General features: G+C 49.2%; 2 protein-coding genes across 3 annotated transcripts in view; one reads left to right on the top strand and one right to left on the bottom strand.

Annotated features, from left to right (window-relative positions):
* Positions 1 to 263: 263 nt before the first annotated feature.
* TAS1R3 (taste 1 receptor member 3) lies at positions 264 to 11,885 on the top strand. Its single transcript, XM_063145152.1, has 7 exons — positions 264 to 340; positions 767 to 989; positions 3,934 to 4,234; positions 5,357 to 6,136; positions 8,751 to 8,954; positions 9,519 to 9,639; positions 10,720 to 11,885. Exons 2-7 carry the CDS (start codon positions 811 to 813, stop codon positions 11,649 to 11,651), a joined length of 2,517 nt encoding a protein of 838 aa, XP_063001222.1. The 5' UTR covers positions 264 to 340; positions 767 to 810; the 3' UTR covers positions 11,652 to 11,885.
* Positions 11,886 to 14,105: 2,220 nt separating this feature from the next.
* DVL1 (dishevelled segment polarity protein 1) overlaps positions 14,106 to 17,617 on the bottom strand; it is a 97,686-nt gene continuing 94,174 nt past the window's right edge. For both annotated transcript variants that reach the window (XM_063145059.1, XM_063145060.1), the window contains exon 15: positions 14,106 to 17,410. In XM_063145059.1, the coding sequence (XP_063001129.1) occupies positions 16,992 to 17,410 (419 nt within the window). In that variant the 3' untranslated portion in view covers positions 14,106 to 16,991. The remainder of the gene's footprint in view (positions 17,411 to 17,617) is intronic.

Genomic DNA, 17,617 nt, shown 5'->3' with positions numbered 1-17,617 from the left:
GTATGCAGCAGATATTTGATGTTTTTTTTTTCTTATTGTGTTTTGTTTCAGTTATATTTTGGTAATGTTTATCTATGTTTATATAGTGTTGAAAATGAATAAAAATTTAATAATAAAAAAAAACATAAACCTTTGCTCCCAGCCAACCATTTTAGGCACAGATGTGTGTTCAGGGTCTTGTGATTAGCTAATTCAAGCAGGCATTTTGCAATTTATTCTACACTCCCAGAGTGCAGGACGTGGAATAACGGGCTCAAGTTAAAGGAAGCCAGATTCCAGCTGGATATCAGGAAAAACTTCCTGACTGTTAGAGCAGTACGACAATGGAATCAGTTGCCTGGTGAGGTGGTGGCCTCTCCCACACTAGAGGCCTTCAAGAGGCAGCTGGACAACCCTCTGTCAGGGATGCTTTACGATGGATTCCTGCATTGAGCAGGGGGTTGGACTCGATGGCCTTGTAGGCCCCTTCCAACTCTGCTATTCTATGATTCTATGACATCTCAGTTTGAATAATGCCCATCTGGGGAGGAAACAGCGGATCTGGGCCAGTGGTTTGCAAAAGAGCTCAACTCAGCGACCGCTGCGGGGGATTTGATTAGCACGGGTGGCTAACCGAGTCCTCTTCCGCACCTACCCGCGTGCACGGGATATATACTTTGCTAAACAAATTCCCCTGGGACATTTCTTTCCCGGCCATCGATAATTCTCTTTAACGAAACCTTTGGCATTCTAAAGGTCTTCCCGTTGTGTCTTCCTCTCCCTTTAGGCTGCCCGCACAGAATCTGGTCTCCGAAAACAGCCAAAGCAGAGATGTCCGCTTTCCTCCTGCTGGGGGTCAGTTTAGACTGGGCTATGGCCCAGGATTATCGTTGCATGTCTTCCCAGTTTAGAAGACTGGGAGATTACATGCTGGGCGGCTTGTTCCCTCTCAAAGTCCACACCAGCCTCGTGACGGAGAGGCCCTTGCCTGAAGTTTACGACTGTGAGAGGTAAGCTTGCACTGGTCTGTTTGCACTGGCTGCCTGTATGTTTCCGAGCCCAATTCAAGGTGCTGGTTTTGACCTATAAAGCCTTACACGGCTTGGGACCACAATACCTGATGGAACACCTCTCCCGACGTGAATATACCCAGTCACTGCGTTCAACATCTAAGGTCCTCCTCTGGGTGCCTACTCCGAGAGAGGCTCGGAGTGTGGCAATGAGGGACAGGGCCTTTTCGGTGGTGGCCCCCAGACTGTGGAACGATCTCCCTGACGAGGCTCGCCTGGTGCCAATGCTGCTATCTTTCCGGCGCCAGGTTAAGATTTTCCTCTTTGCTCAGGCATATGGCGGCACATCTCAATCACCCACATGTTTAGTTTTTTAACGATTTTTAATGCTTTATGTGTGTATGTTCTGTGTTTTAAAATTTTAAATTTCGTATACTTGTTTTTATCTCAATTTTAGAATTTCTGTAAACCGCCCAGAGAGCTCTGGCTATGGGGGCGGTATATAAGTGTAATAAATAAATAAATAAATAAGGAGGAATTTGGCGAGCCAAATACGTGAGGCTGCAGCAAAAAGGGCTAATGCTGTTTAAAGTCCTAACTTGATATCCCTAACGTGCTAGCTCCTTGAACGGTACATGGTTTTAAAACACAAGACAAGCATTTAAACTTGCAAATCCTTCCGTCTAATGGCTAGAGTGGTGCCCCATGTTTATGAATATTTATTTATTTATTTATTTATTACATTTATATACCGCCCCATAGCCGAAGCTCTCTGGGCAGTTTACAAAAGTTAAAAACAGTAAACATTAAAAGTACACAAAATTTAAAACCATCAAAAACAACAGTATAAAAACAACAGCATCTGTTTAAAAACCACAGTTCTGGGGTCCGTTAAAAATCAAGCTTAGGTAGGGTGGCCATATGACCGGATTTGCCCGGGTTTGTCTGGGTTTTTGATGGCAAATCCGGGAAGGGGAGGGGAAATCCGGATTTTTTTTCAAAGGGCAGCTCTAATGGGAATTAACAAAAATGCTTATGACTCTGTCATTTTTTAAGATAAAGACACAAAACTTGGCACAATTGTAGCTCTTAGGAAGGGCTTTAGTCACACCAAATTTGAAACAGATCCGTTCACCCATTGATTTTTAAGGAAGTTTTAAAAAATTGAGGTTTTAAAATTATTATTTTTAAAACTGTCATTTTTAAAGATAAAGAGCTGAAAGTTGGCACCATGATCGCTTTTAGGTAGAGCTTTAGCCATACCAAATTTGAAACAGATCTGGGGCCAGTAGCAAACCCTGTTAACAACAGCAGCAGCTTGCAATGAGTGAAGATACAGTCAGAAAAGATATTTGAGGGAAGGGGAGAATGTAACACACAGAGTATAGCAAAAGCTTCAAAGTACAGCAAAACCTACAAAAATAGGAGTGAGTGAAGTTAATTTCAGATACATTGAATCTCTCACTTCTTTCTTTCAGTGATTTTAACGTTAAGATGTTATGTAGAACAGATTTGTCTTAAATGTGTGCTGTAAAATCAGACATGTGACCAAGGCTATGTTTGGGTGGGCACGCCCCCTTGGTACTGGACACGTCCCCTTAGAGGCGACCATGTTGTCCTCCTTTTTGGTTTCCAAAATATGGTCATCCTAGCTTAGCGTTGTTAAATGCTGTTAAATGCTTGGGAGAAGAGAAAAGTCTTGACCTGGCGCCTGAAAGATAACAGTGTTGGTGCCAGGCGAGCCTCGTCGGGGAGATCATTCCACAGTCGGGGGGCTACGGAGAGGTACGGAGGAATCCTCCCCCCCCCTGAGCCAAATAAGTGACGCTGCAGCAAAAAGGGCTAATGCCGTTTTAGGTTCTAACTTGGCTTCCTTTCCCTAATGCGCTAGTTTTCTCAACTGTACATGGTTTTAAAGCACAGGACAAGCATTTAAACTTGCACAACCAGTTTAAAGGTTGGGGCAGTGCCGTGTGACTGTCCCAAATGTGTAGATTGACTTTCTGTCTCCTGTCAAGAGGATCACTGTGTCCGAAACAGCTGTGAAACCCTGTTAAGCCATTTCCGTCTCCTCCCTTAAATCAAGACCCATTTTTCTTTTCTTTTCTTTTTGCAAAGCCTCTTCTACCCTATACACATTATTATAAGTGATTCTTAAAGTTTCTTCTTGGGTTACTCTCCGCAAGGCACCATGTGCACCGATAGTGCTTGCTAAACACCTACATACCTCCAAGACCCCCTTAAATACTCACATCCAAGAAGATTTAAAGATTATTGCAATTAATCTCATATTTTTGCTACATTCTCCTTCCCTGTAATTACCGAGCATAATTATTCGAGCATAATTATTCTTATGCTCGAATAACCACCGTGTTCCTTCCTTTGAATTTTGTAATTTTCTAAAACAAAGCATTAAATAGATTTCCATTTACAATTTTGCCTGTAGTGATGTTTGCTTGTTCAGACTTTGCTTGGCTCCCCACCGGGGTGTTTAGTACATTATTATTATTATTATTATTATTATTATTATTATTATTGTTATTATTGTTATTAATTACATTTATATCCCACCTTTTTTTCCTCCAAGGAACCCAAGGTGCGTACATAATCCTCCTCCTCTCCGTTTTATCCTCACAACAACAACCCTGTGAGGTGGATTGGGCTGAGAGTCTGTGACTGGCCCAAAGTCACCCAGTGGGTTTCAATGGCTGAGTGGGGACTAGAACCCGGATCTCCCGACTCCCAGTCCAACACTTTAGCCACTACACCACACTTATACAGTTAGTATAAGTTCTAAAGTTAATCAAGACCAAATTCACACCCTTCAGTTCTCTGATATCTCCTTTGGGGGGCATTTTGGCTAAAAATGGAACGGCACGCACCCTTGAACATCAGCGATAGCGGGAGAGACCCCTCACTTTCCCCGTTTTCTCCCCTTCCGCAGGCTCTATGCTGCCGGTCTGATTTGGGCACTGGGGATGAAGTTTGCCGTGGAGGAAATCAACAACTCCAGCACGCTCCTCCCCGGAATCAAACTTGGCTACGACATCTACGACAACTGCATGGAACCCGTGGTCGCCCTCCAACCTAGCCTGCTGTTTCTGTCCAGGGTGGGCACCAGTAATATCGGAGTCCTTTGCAACTACACAGACTACCAGACCCGAGTAACAGCAGTCATAGGGCCTCACAGCTCAGAACTCTGCACGGTGACGGCTAAGCTGTTTAGCTTCTTTCTGATCCCACAGGTAAAAGGAGGAAAAAACTTCCTCAAAATTCAGTTCATGGGGGTAGCAGGGGCGGCAGTATTCCCACCCTGAAGAAAGGAGCACTGCACAAATCATGTAAGGGAGAATTGGAGTTACTGAGCCTTTCTGCATGAGGCTTTTATTGTGCGCTCGTGATGACTCACTCATGGTAGTTTGCGGGACTTTACGTGACATCGTCATCCTCCAGGGCCTCTCCCGTGCTTTGCTACCATTATCGCAGTTTTCTTCCAAATGAGGAAAGTCTGGTATTTTCCCGAATGCCGCTATATTTATAATGTGTAATTTGCAGTTTGACTCTACCACACCACCTTCTAGTGGTTCCATCAAGAAACTTATAGAAAGGCAGAGAAAGAAAGAAAGAAAGAAAGAAAGAAAGAAAGAAAGAAAGAAAGAAAGAACCATTAAAAAAAAGCACGTGTAAAGGAGCCGATCTTAATCCCGCTAAGAATCTGGAAGCAAAAGCCCCGGTAAAAGCCTCATCTAGATAAGCTCATTGTCTAGGAGGGCTTTTTGCCAGCTTAGAGTCACGGATGGTGCAAAGGGCTCTCTGGCAAAGGGCAGGCCTGGACTTTGAATCATAGAATAGTAGAGTTGGAAGGGGCCTAAAAGGCCATCGAGTCCAACCCTCTGCTCAATGCAGGAATCCACTTTAAAGCATACCTGACAGATGGTTGTCCAGCTGCCTCTTGAAGGCCTCTAGTGTGGGAGAGCCCACCACCTCCCTAGGTCATGGGTTCCATTGTCGTACTGCTCTAACAGCCAGGATGTTTTTCCTGATGTCCAGCCGGAATCTGGCTTCCTGTCACTTGAGCCCTTGCATAGAATCATAGAATAGCAGAGTTGGAAGAGGCCTACAAGGCCATCGAGTCCAACCCTCTGCTCAATGCAGGAATCCACCCTAAAGCATCCCTGACAGATGCTTGTCCAGCTGCCTCTTGAAGGCCTCGAGTGTGGGAGAGCCACCACCTCCCTAGGTAACTGATTCCATTGTCGTACTGCTCTAACAGTCAGGACGTTTTTCCTGCTGTCCAGCCGGAATCGGGCTTCCTGTCACTTGAGCCCTTGCACAGCCTTGACTAATTGATACGATTGTTATCTAAGGTCAGCTACGGAGCCACCATGGAAAAGTTGAACAACGAGGAGCTGTACCCCTCGTTCTTCCGCACCGTGCCCAGCGACAAGAACCAGCTGGAAGCCATGGTGCAGCTCTTGGTGGCTTTCAAGTGGAACTGGATCGCCGTGGTGGGCAGCGATAATGACTACGGCCGTGAAGGCCTCAGCCTCTTGTCCTCCATGGTGGCCAAGTGGAAGATCTGCATCGCCTACGAGGGGCTGATCCCGGCGGACGTGTCGAACCCCGACCTCCAGGAGAAGCTGAGGCGGACCATCCGGTCCATCAACGACACAAAAGTCAACGTCGTCATCCTGATCTCCAGCGACCGGCCGGTCCGGGCCCTCTTCAAAGTGTGCTTTGAGCTCGGCTTGAGCAAGAAGGTGTGGCTGGCCACGGAAGCGTGGGTGATGTCCGACGTGGTCACCAGCCTGGACCAAGTCCAGTCCATCGGGACGGTCATCGGTTTCATCATCAAAGGCGGGAATGTCCCCGGTTTCAAGAACTACGTCTACCGCCTCTTGGAGCAGACCCAACAGGACGACTTCTGCCGGGCTTCCAAGGAGGAGTCGGAGTGGTCAGGATCCGACATCCTGAGAACGGAGTGCGTGCCGTGCGACCGCGTTACCCGCCACAACCTCAGCGCAGTGCTTGAGCATCGGCAGACCTTCGCCGTGTACAGCGCAGTGTACAGCGTGGCCTACGCGCTCCACGAGGCGTTGCACTGCGAAACAGGGCAGTGCCAGAAGAGAAGCATCAAACCATGGCAGGTGGGTGGGTAGGAATAAGCAGAGAAATTCAGGCTGGGCTGGTGAGAGTGAGAGGGCACACTTGGTTTAAATGGGGCCAGAGGGGGGCGGTGGAGTGGGGTACACACTGGGTACACACCTGGGACACAGGGAGGGGCAGGAGCAAAAGCCCTCAAGCTAAGAGTTGGGCTAGGCCTGGAGAGTCCCAGGTTCGAATCCTCCACTCAGCCATGAAGCTCATGGAGTAACTTTGGGCTAGTCACTGTCTCGCAGTCAACTTTATGAGGGTGAAATGGAGGGGGAGAATCCTGTACGTCAGCCTTCCCCAACGTGGTACCCTCCAGGCATTTTAGACTACAGTTCCCAGGATTCCTGATGGCTGGAGATGATGGGAATTGAAGTCCAAACCATCTGTAGGATACCAGGTTGGCAAAGAAGAGTGGGATATAAATGGGTTACAGGTTACTTGATATATATTGTCTCTGCTTTATTTATTCTCATCGCCTTGGGTGAACCGATCACAGAAAAGAGGCGATCAGTGCATTTTATAAATACATACATACATAGGAACAGGGAGCGAGGCTTGTGAGTCAATTTAGTCATTCCTCAACCCTTTGGAATACCGCCGCTTCTGCCAAACTGAAAGAGACAGCGCGGTGTAGCGGTTAGAGTGTTGGACTGAGAGTCGGGAGATCTGGGTTCTAGTCCCCACTCAGCCGTGGAAGTTCACTGGGTGACTTTGGGCCAGTCATAGGCTCTCAGCCCAACCCACTTCACACGGTTGTTGTTGTGAGGATAAAAGGGAGAGGAGGAGGGTTATGTACGCCGCCTTGAATTCCTTAAGGAGGAAAAAGGGCAGGATATAAATGTAAAATATGAATGAATGAATGAATGAATGAATGAATGGATCTGCAGGTGTGTTTGGTACCCACTGGATACCTGGGCCAGATCTACACTATTGCTTTAAAGCACTTTATAACAGTTTTATAGTGCTTTAAAGCAGTTAAAGCGCTTTATAACTGTTATAAAGCGCTTTAAAGCAGTAGTGTAGATCCAGCCCTGGTACCCATTGCAATGTTTTTAAACACACACATGCAGGCTGGTACCCAGTGCCTGGGTTACTGCAGAAGTCAGGAACCAATTTCTCCATCTATACCAGGGATGGAAAACAGATATTGCTTGAGTCCAATTCCCATTATAATTGGCCATGCTGTCTGGGGCTGATGGGACTTGTTATCCAACAATGTCTGGAAGGCCAGAAGTCCGCCAGCCCCGCTCTATCTCTACATCTCTCTTATTCATGCTTGCTCCTAAAATTGGATGCACTTTTGAATCGTTCCAAAAGCCGCGTCGTTGGGATGATAGAGTCACAAGGGGCCCGTTTTGATGGCCCGTTCTCCCAGTTTGGAGAGATCCTTCTGGAGCGCTTCGCAGTCCCTTTTGGTTTTGATCCAATCGGGCAACTCCCTGGAGGAGACGGCTATCCATGGCTACTTGTCCTGATGGCAATACAATCCTTCCGGTATCAGAGGCAGTGGTTCGGTGTACCCCAGTTGCTGGAGAACCTGGGCAGGAAAGGTGCTGTTGCACCATATCCTGCTCATGGGTTTCCTGGTTGGCCACTCTGTGAGCAGAACGCTGGACTAGATGGACCCTTGGTCTCATCCAACAGAGCTCTTCTTAAGTTATTCTGAAATCCAGAGGTAGAACATCCACCACAGGTGGTTGTCTGGGTTCTGCCTGAAGAACTCCGGTGAGGGAGACCGCACCACCCTTCTAGTCAATTGGTTCCACTGTCCACCTGCTCTTGCTGTCACACAGAGGAGGGCCAGGATCTCTTCTTGATCATCCCAGAGTGCACAACACGGAATAACAGGTTCAAGTTAAAGGAAGCCAGATTCCAGTAGGCATCAGGAAAAACGTCCTGATGGCTAGAGTGGTGTGACAATGGAACCCATGACCTAGGGAGGTTGTGGGCTCTCCCACACTAGAGGCCTTCAAGAGGCAGCTGGATGAGAGACTGAAAGAACTGGGCATGTTTAGCCTGGAGAAGAGAAGATTGAGGGGAGACATGAGAGCACTCTTCAAATAATTAAAAGGTTGTCACACAGAGGAGGGCCAGGATCTCTTCTCGATCCCCCCAGAGTGCAGGACACAGAATAACGGGCCCAAGTTAAAGGAAGCCAGATTCCAGCTGGACATCAGGAAAAACTTCCTGACTGTTAGAGCAGTACGACAATGGAACCCATGACCTAGGGAGGTTGTGGGCTCTCCCACCCTAGAGGCCTTCAAGAGGCAGCTGGACAACCATCTGTCAGGGATGCTTTAAGGTGGATTCCTGCCTTGAGCAGAGGGTTGGACTCGATGGCCTTATAGGCCCCTTCCAACTCTATGATTCTATGATTCCCCTAATGGTCAGCCGAAATCTGCCCTCCTGCACTGTAAGCCCATTAGGCTTAGCCCTGGCCTCTGGATCAGTAGAGGTTGAGCACTTGCCCTCTTCTATGTAGTGGGATTCAAACAGACCCAGGAAGTTCTCAGGGCTCCAAGGTAAAACCAGAAGGCACAACGTTGGAAAGAGCAGAACCATCCCCTGGGATCCATTCACAAAGCCCTTCTTCTCCTCCCCCTCCAGCTGATGGACAAGCTGAGGACCATCCAATTCAACGTCAGCAACCAGTCGCTCCATTTCGACCAGTACCGCAGCGTCAACATGGGCTACGAGGTCATTGGGTGGCATTGGCGGAACAGCCAGCTCGAACACGTCAGCTTCGGAGACTTCGACAGCCAACTGAGGATAGACCAACGCCTGGTCCAGTTTCACACAGAGGATGAGAAGGTAAATGAGAGAGAGAGAGAGAGAGAGAGAAAGCCCCGATCTCTTTGCACATGAGAAACTCCCTTATCACTGCCTTCTGCAACTCAAGAAAGCATCCAACAAAGGAGACGTCTTCTCGTTGGTGAAGCCAATAGAAACATAGACTAATAGAACAGTTGGAAGGGGCCTCTAAGGCCATCAAGTCCAACCCCCTGCTCAATGCAGGACTCCACCCTAAAGCATCCCTGACAGATGCTTGTCCAGCTGCCTCTTGAAGGCCTCTAGTGTGGGAGAGCTCACAACCTCCCTAGGTAACTGGTTCCACTGTCGTACTGCTCTAACAGTCAGGAAGTTTTTCCTGATGTCCAGCCGGAATCTGGCTTCCTGTCACTTGAGCCCGTTATTCCACATCCTGCACTCTGGGAGGATCGAGAAGAGATCCTGGCCCTCCTCTGTGTGACAACCTTTTAGCATACCTGACAGAGGCCCTTCGAGCAAGACCTTCTCAACCCCATGGTCACCACTGCTCTTGCACGGGCCGGAATGGAGTTGATAACATTGCCTCTCCTCTTCCCTTCCGCCTAGGCGCCCCGCTCGGACTGCCTCACTACGTGCCACCCCGGGCAGATCCGTCGCATGAAAGGCTTTCACCTCTGCTGTTATGACTGCATCGGCTGCGAAAGCGGCACTTACAGCAGTTCGACAGGTGAGAAGGTCCGGGGGGGTCGCCATGAACTCCCCGCACCGCAGTCTCCGTACAGTGGGGACAGCAGCTCTTGAAAAGAAGAGGTGGGATACACATTTCCCGGGCATTGCAAGGGGGGGGGGGTGTCTTCCCATTGCCCTACTAGATTCTTCTTTTCTTTTCTTTTCTTCCAAAACTAAAGAACCCAATGTAAAATACAGACAAACTTACAACCACGGCTCACCAACTGGCAGGACGTATGGGTATTTCTCCCTCTAGGATATATTTTTAAATATGGACAGTGGGATATAAATCTATTCAATAAATCAGTAATTAAGAACATAAGAACATCAAAAGTGCCCTGCTGGATCATAGAATCATAGAATAATAGAGTTGGAAGGGGCCTGTAAGACCATCAAGTCCAACCCCCTGCTCAAGGCAGGAATCCACCCTAAAGCATCCCTGACAGAGGGTTGTCCAGATGCCTCTTGAATGCCTCTAGTGTGGGAGAGATCCCATCTAGTCCAGCGCTCTGTTCACACAGTGGCCAACCAGCTATCGGACAGGGACTCACAAGCAGGACATGAGTGCAACAGCACCCTCCCGCCCATGTTCCCCAGCAACTGGTGCACACAGCCTTGGATACTGGAGATAGCGCATCACCATCAGGGCTAGTAGCTATTGATACCCGTTGCCTCCAGGAATGTATCCAACCCCCTTTTAAAGCCATCCAAATGGGTGTCCACCACTACATCTTGTGGCAGTGAGTTCCATAATTTAACTCTGCGCTGGGTGAAGAAGCCTTTCCTTTTATTTGTCCTGGATCTCCCACCGATCAGCTTCATGGGATGACCCCACTGGGTTCTAGTATTATGGGAGAGGGAGAAAAATGTCTCCCTGTCTACATTCTCCACACCGTCCATCATTTGGTCCACCTCTATCCTGTCTCCCCTCAGCCTCCTTTTCCCCAAGCGAAACAATCCCAGTTTGATGTAACCTTTCCTCGTAGGGGAGACGCTCCAGACCCTGGATCATTTGAGTTGCCCTTTCCTGCCCTTTCCCCAGCTCTATAAAGACCCGCTTCTCCCTGCTCTCTTCCAGAGGACTCGACCTGCAGCCTGTGCCCCGCCACCCAATGGTCCCCCAGGAACAGCACGCGGTGTTACGAGCGTGGCGAGAAGTATCTCTTCTGGCTGGAACCCCTGGCCCTCGCCTTGCTGGCTCTGTCGCTTTCGGCTTTGGCGCTCACCTGCCTGGCGGGGGCGCTGTTCCTGAGGAACCGCGGAACGCCGGTGGTGCAGGCCGCCGGGGGAGACCTGTGCCTCTTGGCCTTGCTTGGCTTAGGGCTACTCTGCATCAGCACCGGGCTGTACGTCGGAAAGCCAAGCTCGGTCCTGTGCCAGCTGCAGCAGTCTTCTTTAGCTCTGTTCCTCAACCCTTGCTTTTCCACCATCATGGCCAAAGCCCTCCAGATCATGCTGGCCAATGACTTTGCCGACAGCCGCCGGACATTCCTGCACACCCTCATCCAGAGGCGTCCCTGGGCCGTCGTGGCCTCTTCTTTCTTGGTCGAAGGCCTCCTCTGCTTCGGATACCTCTACAGCACCCCACCCATGCTGGCCAAGAACTACAAGCTCCTGCCCACCCAAGTCCTCCTCCATTGCAACATCCAGTCTTGGGCGGCCTTGTCCGTGATGCACGGCCACAACGGCTGCTTGGCCTTCGTGTCCTTCCTCTGCACGTTCATGGTGGAGACGCCCCCCAAGAAGTACAACATCGCCCGGGGCATCACCTTCGGCGCCATCACCTTCTTCTTGGCCTTGGTGGTCTTCATCCCCACCTACGCCACCGTCAAGGAAGAGCTCCGGCCCGCCGTCCAGATGGGCTCCATTTTGCTGTGCGTCGTCGGGCAGCTCGCGGCTTATTACCTCCCTAAAAGCTACATCCTGCGCTTTAGGCCGGAATGGAACACGCCGGACTATTTTCAAGATGGCGCCAAAGGGAGGCTGCAGGAGAAAGACTCCCAAGACTAGCTCCAGGGGAGTCTTCGATACGGGAACGGGCATTTGCCCACGGATGGGGGAGAACGTGTGCGGTTTGGTACGTGCGCTCTACATAGGGCTACCTTTGTGCCTAGTCCGGAAACTTCAACTAGTTCAAAATATGGCAGCCAGGTTGGTCACCGGTACACCTAGGGGTGACCACATTACACCAGTCTTAAAATCTCTTCACTGGCTGCCAATTAGTTTCCGGGCGAAGTATAAAGTGTTGGTTATCACCTTTAAAGCCCTGCATGGTTTGGGTCCAGGCTACCTGCGGGATCGCCTTCTCCCGTACAATCCGCCCCGCACACTCAGGTCCTCTGGGAAGAATCCACTTCAGTCAGCAAAGACTAGGCTGACAACCATAACCCAGAGGACCTTCTCTTCTGCTGCTCCCAGACTGTGGAATAGCCTGCCGGAGGAGACTCATCAACTGACAGTCTTTTAGCATTCAAGAAAGCTATCAAGACTGATCTCTTCCGGCAGGCCTATCCAGTGGAATTTTAGGATGCTTTTAGGATGTTTTTAACAGTGTTTGCTATGTTTTTAATCTGTATTTTATGATTGCTGTTGTCCCCGCCTCAATCCAATTGGAGAGGCAGGTAAGAAATAAATTATTATTATTATTATTATTATTATTATTATTATTATTATTATTATTATTATTATTATTTGTGTACATGCTTCGAATGTGTGGTTGGTTGGTTTTGAAGTTCTGCGAAGATACAGATTCAACACTGCACCTATTCAGGCTGTAAGGCAGATTAGGATCTTCTGGTATATGGGGGTGGCCTATATCCTTTTTCACAGAGGGCAGTCCTCTAGCTGACGATACCCTTGCTCTGAAGGTCAGTCTGGTCCAAGCCCATTTTAAAGGCAACGGGTTTGGATCCAGGCTAAGGGCGCAATCCAGTCTAGATGCCCATCAGCTTCTGAACTCAGAGGCGAACGGACACCTTACGTGGACCGGGAGGAGCACAGTGGCGATCTTCGCCTCCATCTTCCTCCCGCTCTGCATTTTTGTGTATTTGCGTTTGCGTGCGTGTGGTGGACGAGTTCAGCTCCTGCCTCTCGCTCTCCCCCGCGGTGTCATCTCTCCGGGACTCTCTTCGGTATGTGCTCGCACACGCGCACGCAAACGCAAATACAAACACACCGAGGGAGAAAAGTGTTTTGCAGGAGGAGCCTCCGCCGCTGCCGGGACGCGCCAGAAGAGCCGCCGGGTGGGAGGGGGAATTATTCGAATGGAAGAACACGCGAGGGGAAACAGGCCAGAGCAGCGTCTTTGAATGGGGTAGAGAGTCTTCCGCAGGCGGCGCTGCCTAGCTCACAGTACACACAGTAAAGAAAGAGGCGCTTCTTTTAGGTACGTCTTTAAAAAAGGCGCCTTCGCAACCACGTGTAGATCTGGCCTAAAATAAACAGATCTAGCTGTCCTCTGCTGGAAACAGAATACTAGGCTAGATGGCCTCTTGACTTGATCCAGGCTGGATTTGAAACCAGAGATAATTACAGTGTAAAGGGAGCATAATGCAAGGGGTTCATTTCCCAGAGATTTGAATGTACGGGCTTCATTTCCAGTTGTTTGCAAAGGACATGAAAATGAAGGGAGGTGTAAGCGTCAATCCCCCAATGCAAATAGTTCTCTTTCCCAGGTTTAAGCCAAATCGCTCTTGAAGCCCGACTGAGTATGCAAAAACTCGGCAGATCGGACGAGATTTGTCACAATGAAAAAGAGGATTAGATCTTCGAAGACCAGCAAAAGCAGGGAAGAGGAAAACTGCAAAGAATAATAGAATCATAGAATAGCAGAGTTGGAAGGGGCCTACAAGGCCATCGAGTCCAACCCCCTGCTCAATGCAGGAACCCACCCTAAAGTGTCTTCTGAACACAGCCTGGCTTTCTGCCTTATTCACCATGGTTAAAGCTGTGGTTTAAGGTGTCTTCTGAACACGGCCTGGCTTTCTGCCTTATTCACCATGGTTAAAGCTGTGGTTTAAGGTGTCTTCTGAACATGGCCTGGCTTTCTGCCTTATTCACCATGGTTAAAGCCGTGGTTTAAGGTGTCTTCTGAACACGGCCTGGCTTTCTGCCTTAACCATCATGGTTAAAGCCGTGGTTTAAGGTGTCTTCTGAACGGGCCCAATGTAATTTTGTACACCTCTAAGTTGTCTCCTCTTAGCCTCCTTTTTTTTCAAAGCTAAACAATCCCAGCTGTTTTAAACTTCCCTTTTAGGGGAGATGCACCACTGATTATTTTAGTGGCCCTTTTCTGCACTTTTTCCAGTTCCACAATATTTTTTTTTAAAGATAGGCAGGCAGGCAGGCAGATCTATCTATCAATCTATCTATCCATCCATCCATCCATCCATCCATCCATCTACACACACACATCTCATAATAAGGCATCATCACAAATGAAGAAAAGACATGTGGGTACATTGGTCACATAAAATTAAAAGCTTTTTTTTTTAGTTTTTAAAATAGCATTTACACATAAGTAGCTATATATTAACTATACAGACAACTTGAGTTTTAATACAATATCTACAAAAAGGAAGAATCCAGATGATGGAATAGGCATTGAAAATGGAGAACAGTGCAGTTCACGCCACTAAGAAGTCAGTCTCAAAGCTGAACCAGTTCTCAGACTGTCAAGAAAGATTCTCAGCTTTTCCTTTTTCCTTACTTAATAACTTTCGGGGTTTTTTTTGCCTACTGTACATAAAGTCTTTACACGTCTTTCTAATCACTGATTAGAATTCCTCATTCGTTACAATCCAGGTAAATGCAGTTTTAAAAAGGAAGCAAAACACACCAGAACTCTTCAACATTTTGTTAGCCCCCAAGATAGCGTCGCCTAGTTGAAATGCCACCCCCCCCCGAAAAAAACACAACAGGAACAAAACCAGGAGAGGTCAAAGGTGAAAATCGGTGTAGTGGGGTGGGATTGGCGAGTCATATCTGGATAAAACATTCAGGAATGGATCGCTTTGAAAGAGAAGGGCAAACACAGGTTCATCAAGAGAGGATGGCGGAGCCATTGAAGGGTGAAGACATATAATAAGTATAAGCTTTGTAACGGACAACTCCTATGCTTTAATGCAGAGGCAGCAAACCTGGTGGCCTTCCAGATGTTTTGAACTACAACTTCTATCAGCCCCAGCCAGCCTAGCCGTTGGTCAGGGGTTGTGGGAGTTGTAGTCCGAAACATCTGGAGAACGCTAGGGGAAGTGTCCTATGTCGATCCTACGTGGAGAGGAATGAATGACGCTAACGTTAATTGTGACTCATGTCGGTCCCATTCATGTCAATAGGTCTACTCTATGTAGAACCAACATTGGGTATTTGCCTAGATAGCCTAACCCTGATTTAATGGGGCCTCCAAACTCACTGGCCCTGGTTGGTACGTCAAATCCTCAACCTGCAGAGAATGTGGAATCTTGGGCTCAAGTTAAAGGAAGCCAGATTCCGGCTGGACATCAGGAAAAACTTCCTGACTGTTAGAGCAGTACGACAATGGAACCAGTTACCTAGGGAGGTGGTGGGCTCTCCCACACTAGAGGCCTTCAAGAGGCAGCTGGACAACCATCTGTCAGGGATGCTTTAGGGTGGATTCCTGCATTGAGCAGGGGGTTGGACTTGATGGCCTTGTAGGCCCCTTCCAACTCTGCTATTCTATGATTCTAAGGTATTTCTTAGACATTTTCCAACCCGCCACAGGCGCATGGCTGCCTCTGACGCACGGGGACATTGATCTGCCGCAGCGCCCTCATTGCACGATTGACGAAGCAGCTAGACTCAATTTACAGTTGATTCGGGCGGACAGTTAAATTGCGCACAGCACGGAATTGCTGCTTGCGCTCGCCTTCTCTCTGGCATCAGCTGCTCTTGCCTGTACAGCGCAAGGGAAAGCAGCCGACGCCAGAGAGAAAGAGAAAGGAGCTGAAAGAGGAGGGTTTCCCCTTTGGCAAAAAGAAACAGACACAGCAATAGCGCCACCTTCAGGTCGGGTGAACAATGGAGGCGGTGCTGCTCTCCTCGCATCCAGAGTGAGATTGCGGGGGGGGGGGGGGAGACCACTAGGCCACGCTGCCCGTCGAAGCTGCAGTCACTGAAAAACACAACCGTTGCTAGGAGGCTTCTTTCAACAGGGAGCGAATGTATGACACAAAACAGAAGAGTTCATGGTTTGGGGCGGAAAGCCCAGAGCTCTGAATCTGGACATAACCGGGGAGGAGCAAGGAGCGCACAAGCATTGAACGTGGGATCGTGTCCCCCAGGATAAAGCGCATAGCTCCCGACCAAGTGGCGTTTCCTTCTTAGAGCAAATGCACTGCACCGACCCAGGCACATGATGTGCAAAAGAAAGCCATGAGAGCGAAGGAAAAACAGCCACCACCTTGGTGGAAAGCTGTACCTTCCCATGCTGTTGAACGAGGGGCTCCCAGAATGCATCTTCCACATGGACGGGCCCTGGATTTCACAGCTGTTAGCTCATGCTGCCCTTATCATTGCAAAAGAATAACAATAAAAAAACAGGCATTTCCCCCCGCTCTGGCTGGAGAGAAACAAACCAACCAGAACATTTTCTTTCTTTTTTTTAAAGGTGCAAATACGCATGACTGGATAACAATGTGCTGTTCCTTCTTTTCTTCTTCTTAAGAACATCAGGACATAAGAGGAGCCCTGCTGGATCAGACCGAGGGTCCCTCTAGTCCAGCACTCTGTTCACACAGTGGCCAGCCAGCCGTCGGCCAGGGATGAACAAGCAGGACATGGTGCAACAGCACCCTCCCGCCCATGTTCCCCAGCAACTGGTGCACGCAGGCTTATGGCCTCGAATGCCGGAGATAGCACACCACCATCAGGGCTACTAGCCACCGATAGCCTTCTTCTACTCTTTTTCTTTTTAAGTCCTATATAAAATACGCTTCCTTGGTTTAGCCAAGGAGGACACAGTATAATTGCACTGGGAAGAGGCGCCATGGGAAAACGAAGCTGATTAAAGCATGGGAAGAGAACACCAATCAATCACATTCAGAAAAGAACGAGAAGGAGGGAAAAGGAAAAGAAAAAAAAACAGGGAGGAGGGGAACAGATTCCACTGATTTGCGGATATCTAACATCCCAGAATTCCTTTTCCTTCTTTGCTTGCAAAACACGAATCAAGAGTCGGGAAGGTGTGACATGCAGAGGTCAGTGAAGAGGGGTTCCTTGCTCTCTCTTCTCTCATTTCTGGTTAAAACGTCCGACATCGGGAAAGGAGCCCCAAGAAAACAGACGCGCCCCCCCCCGCCCCGTGCAGACGCTCCCTGAAGGCACTTCCGCTCACATAATGTCCACAAAGAATTCGCAAGGGTTGCCCATGGCCTTCTGGAAGGACTGGCGGCTCCCCGTCAGCTCGGGGGGGATGGAGCCGAGTTCTCGGACGGGAGGACCCCCTGGCGGCCCGCTGGTCCCGTAGATTTTGGAGCCCAGCTTCGGAAAGTTGTATAGCGGGGGTACTCCCGGAGGCCCGTACGAGTGATGGCTGCGTGGGCTCCTCTCGCTGGGGGTGGCAGAGACGTGGCTGCGGTGGCTGAGCTGGCTGGCGGGCCGCTCACGCCGCACCACGCTACTCCCTCCTCCGCTTCGGGCGGCGGGATCCGATTCGCTGCCGCTGCCGGCTGACTTGCGATCCTTCTCCCGGTTCAGAGCCCTCCGGCTGTTCTCGCTGTTGCTTCGGTTAGAGCCACTGCTTTTACTTCCTGGGGAATAGCGGGGCGGAGGGAGGGAGAGAGAAAAGGGAGGAGTCAATGAACAGAAAGGAGGAATGCGGGTTAGGTCAGCTACATTCCTTTTGCTGCTTGCCCGTTAATGGGTCCCCTCCATAAACGATAGAATGGCAACGATAACGGTCCTCTACGGTAACGGGGGTCACATGCTACGGACGGCTACAGGATTTGGGAGAGCAC

The sequence above is a fragment of the Elgaria multicarinata genome, chromosome 20 (genome assembly GCF_023053635.1).
Source record: "Elgaria multicarinata webbii isolate HBS135686 ecotype San Diego chromosome 20, rElgMul1.1.pri, whole genome shotgun sequence".
In the NCBI taxonomy this organism is placed as follows: Eukaryota; Metazoa; Chordata; class Lepidosauria; order Squamata; family Anguidae; genus Elgaria; species Elgaria multicarinata.
This window is presented reverse-complemented; position numbering and strand designations above follow the sequence as displayed.

What these genes read in the sequence shown, in the direction of transcription:
- TAS1R3 (XM_063145152.1), top strand. Translation starts at nt 811, where the DNA reads ATGTCCGCTTTCCTCCTGCTGGGGGTCAGTTTAGACTGGGCTATGGCC. An exon ending in GAAGTTTACGACTGTGAGAG is followed by an intron (nt 990 to 3,933) that starts GTAAGCTTGCAC and finishes CCCCTTCCGCAG; the next exon opens with GCTCTATGCTGCCGGTCTGA. An exon ending in GCTTCTTTCTGATCCCACAG is followed by an intron (nt 4,235 to 5,356) that starts GTAAAAGGAGGA and finishes TTGTTATCTAAG; the next exon opens with GTCAGCTACGGAGCCACCAT.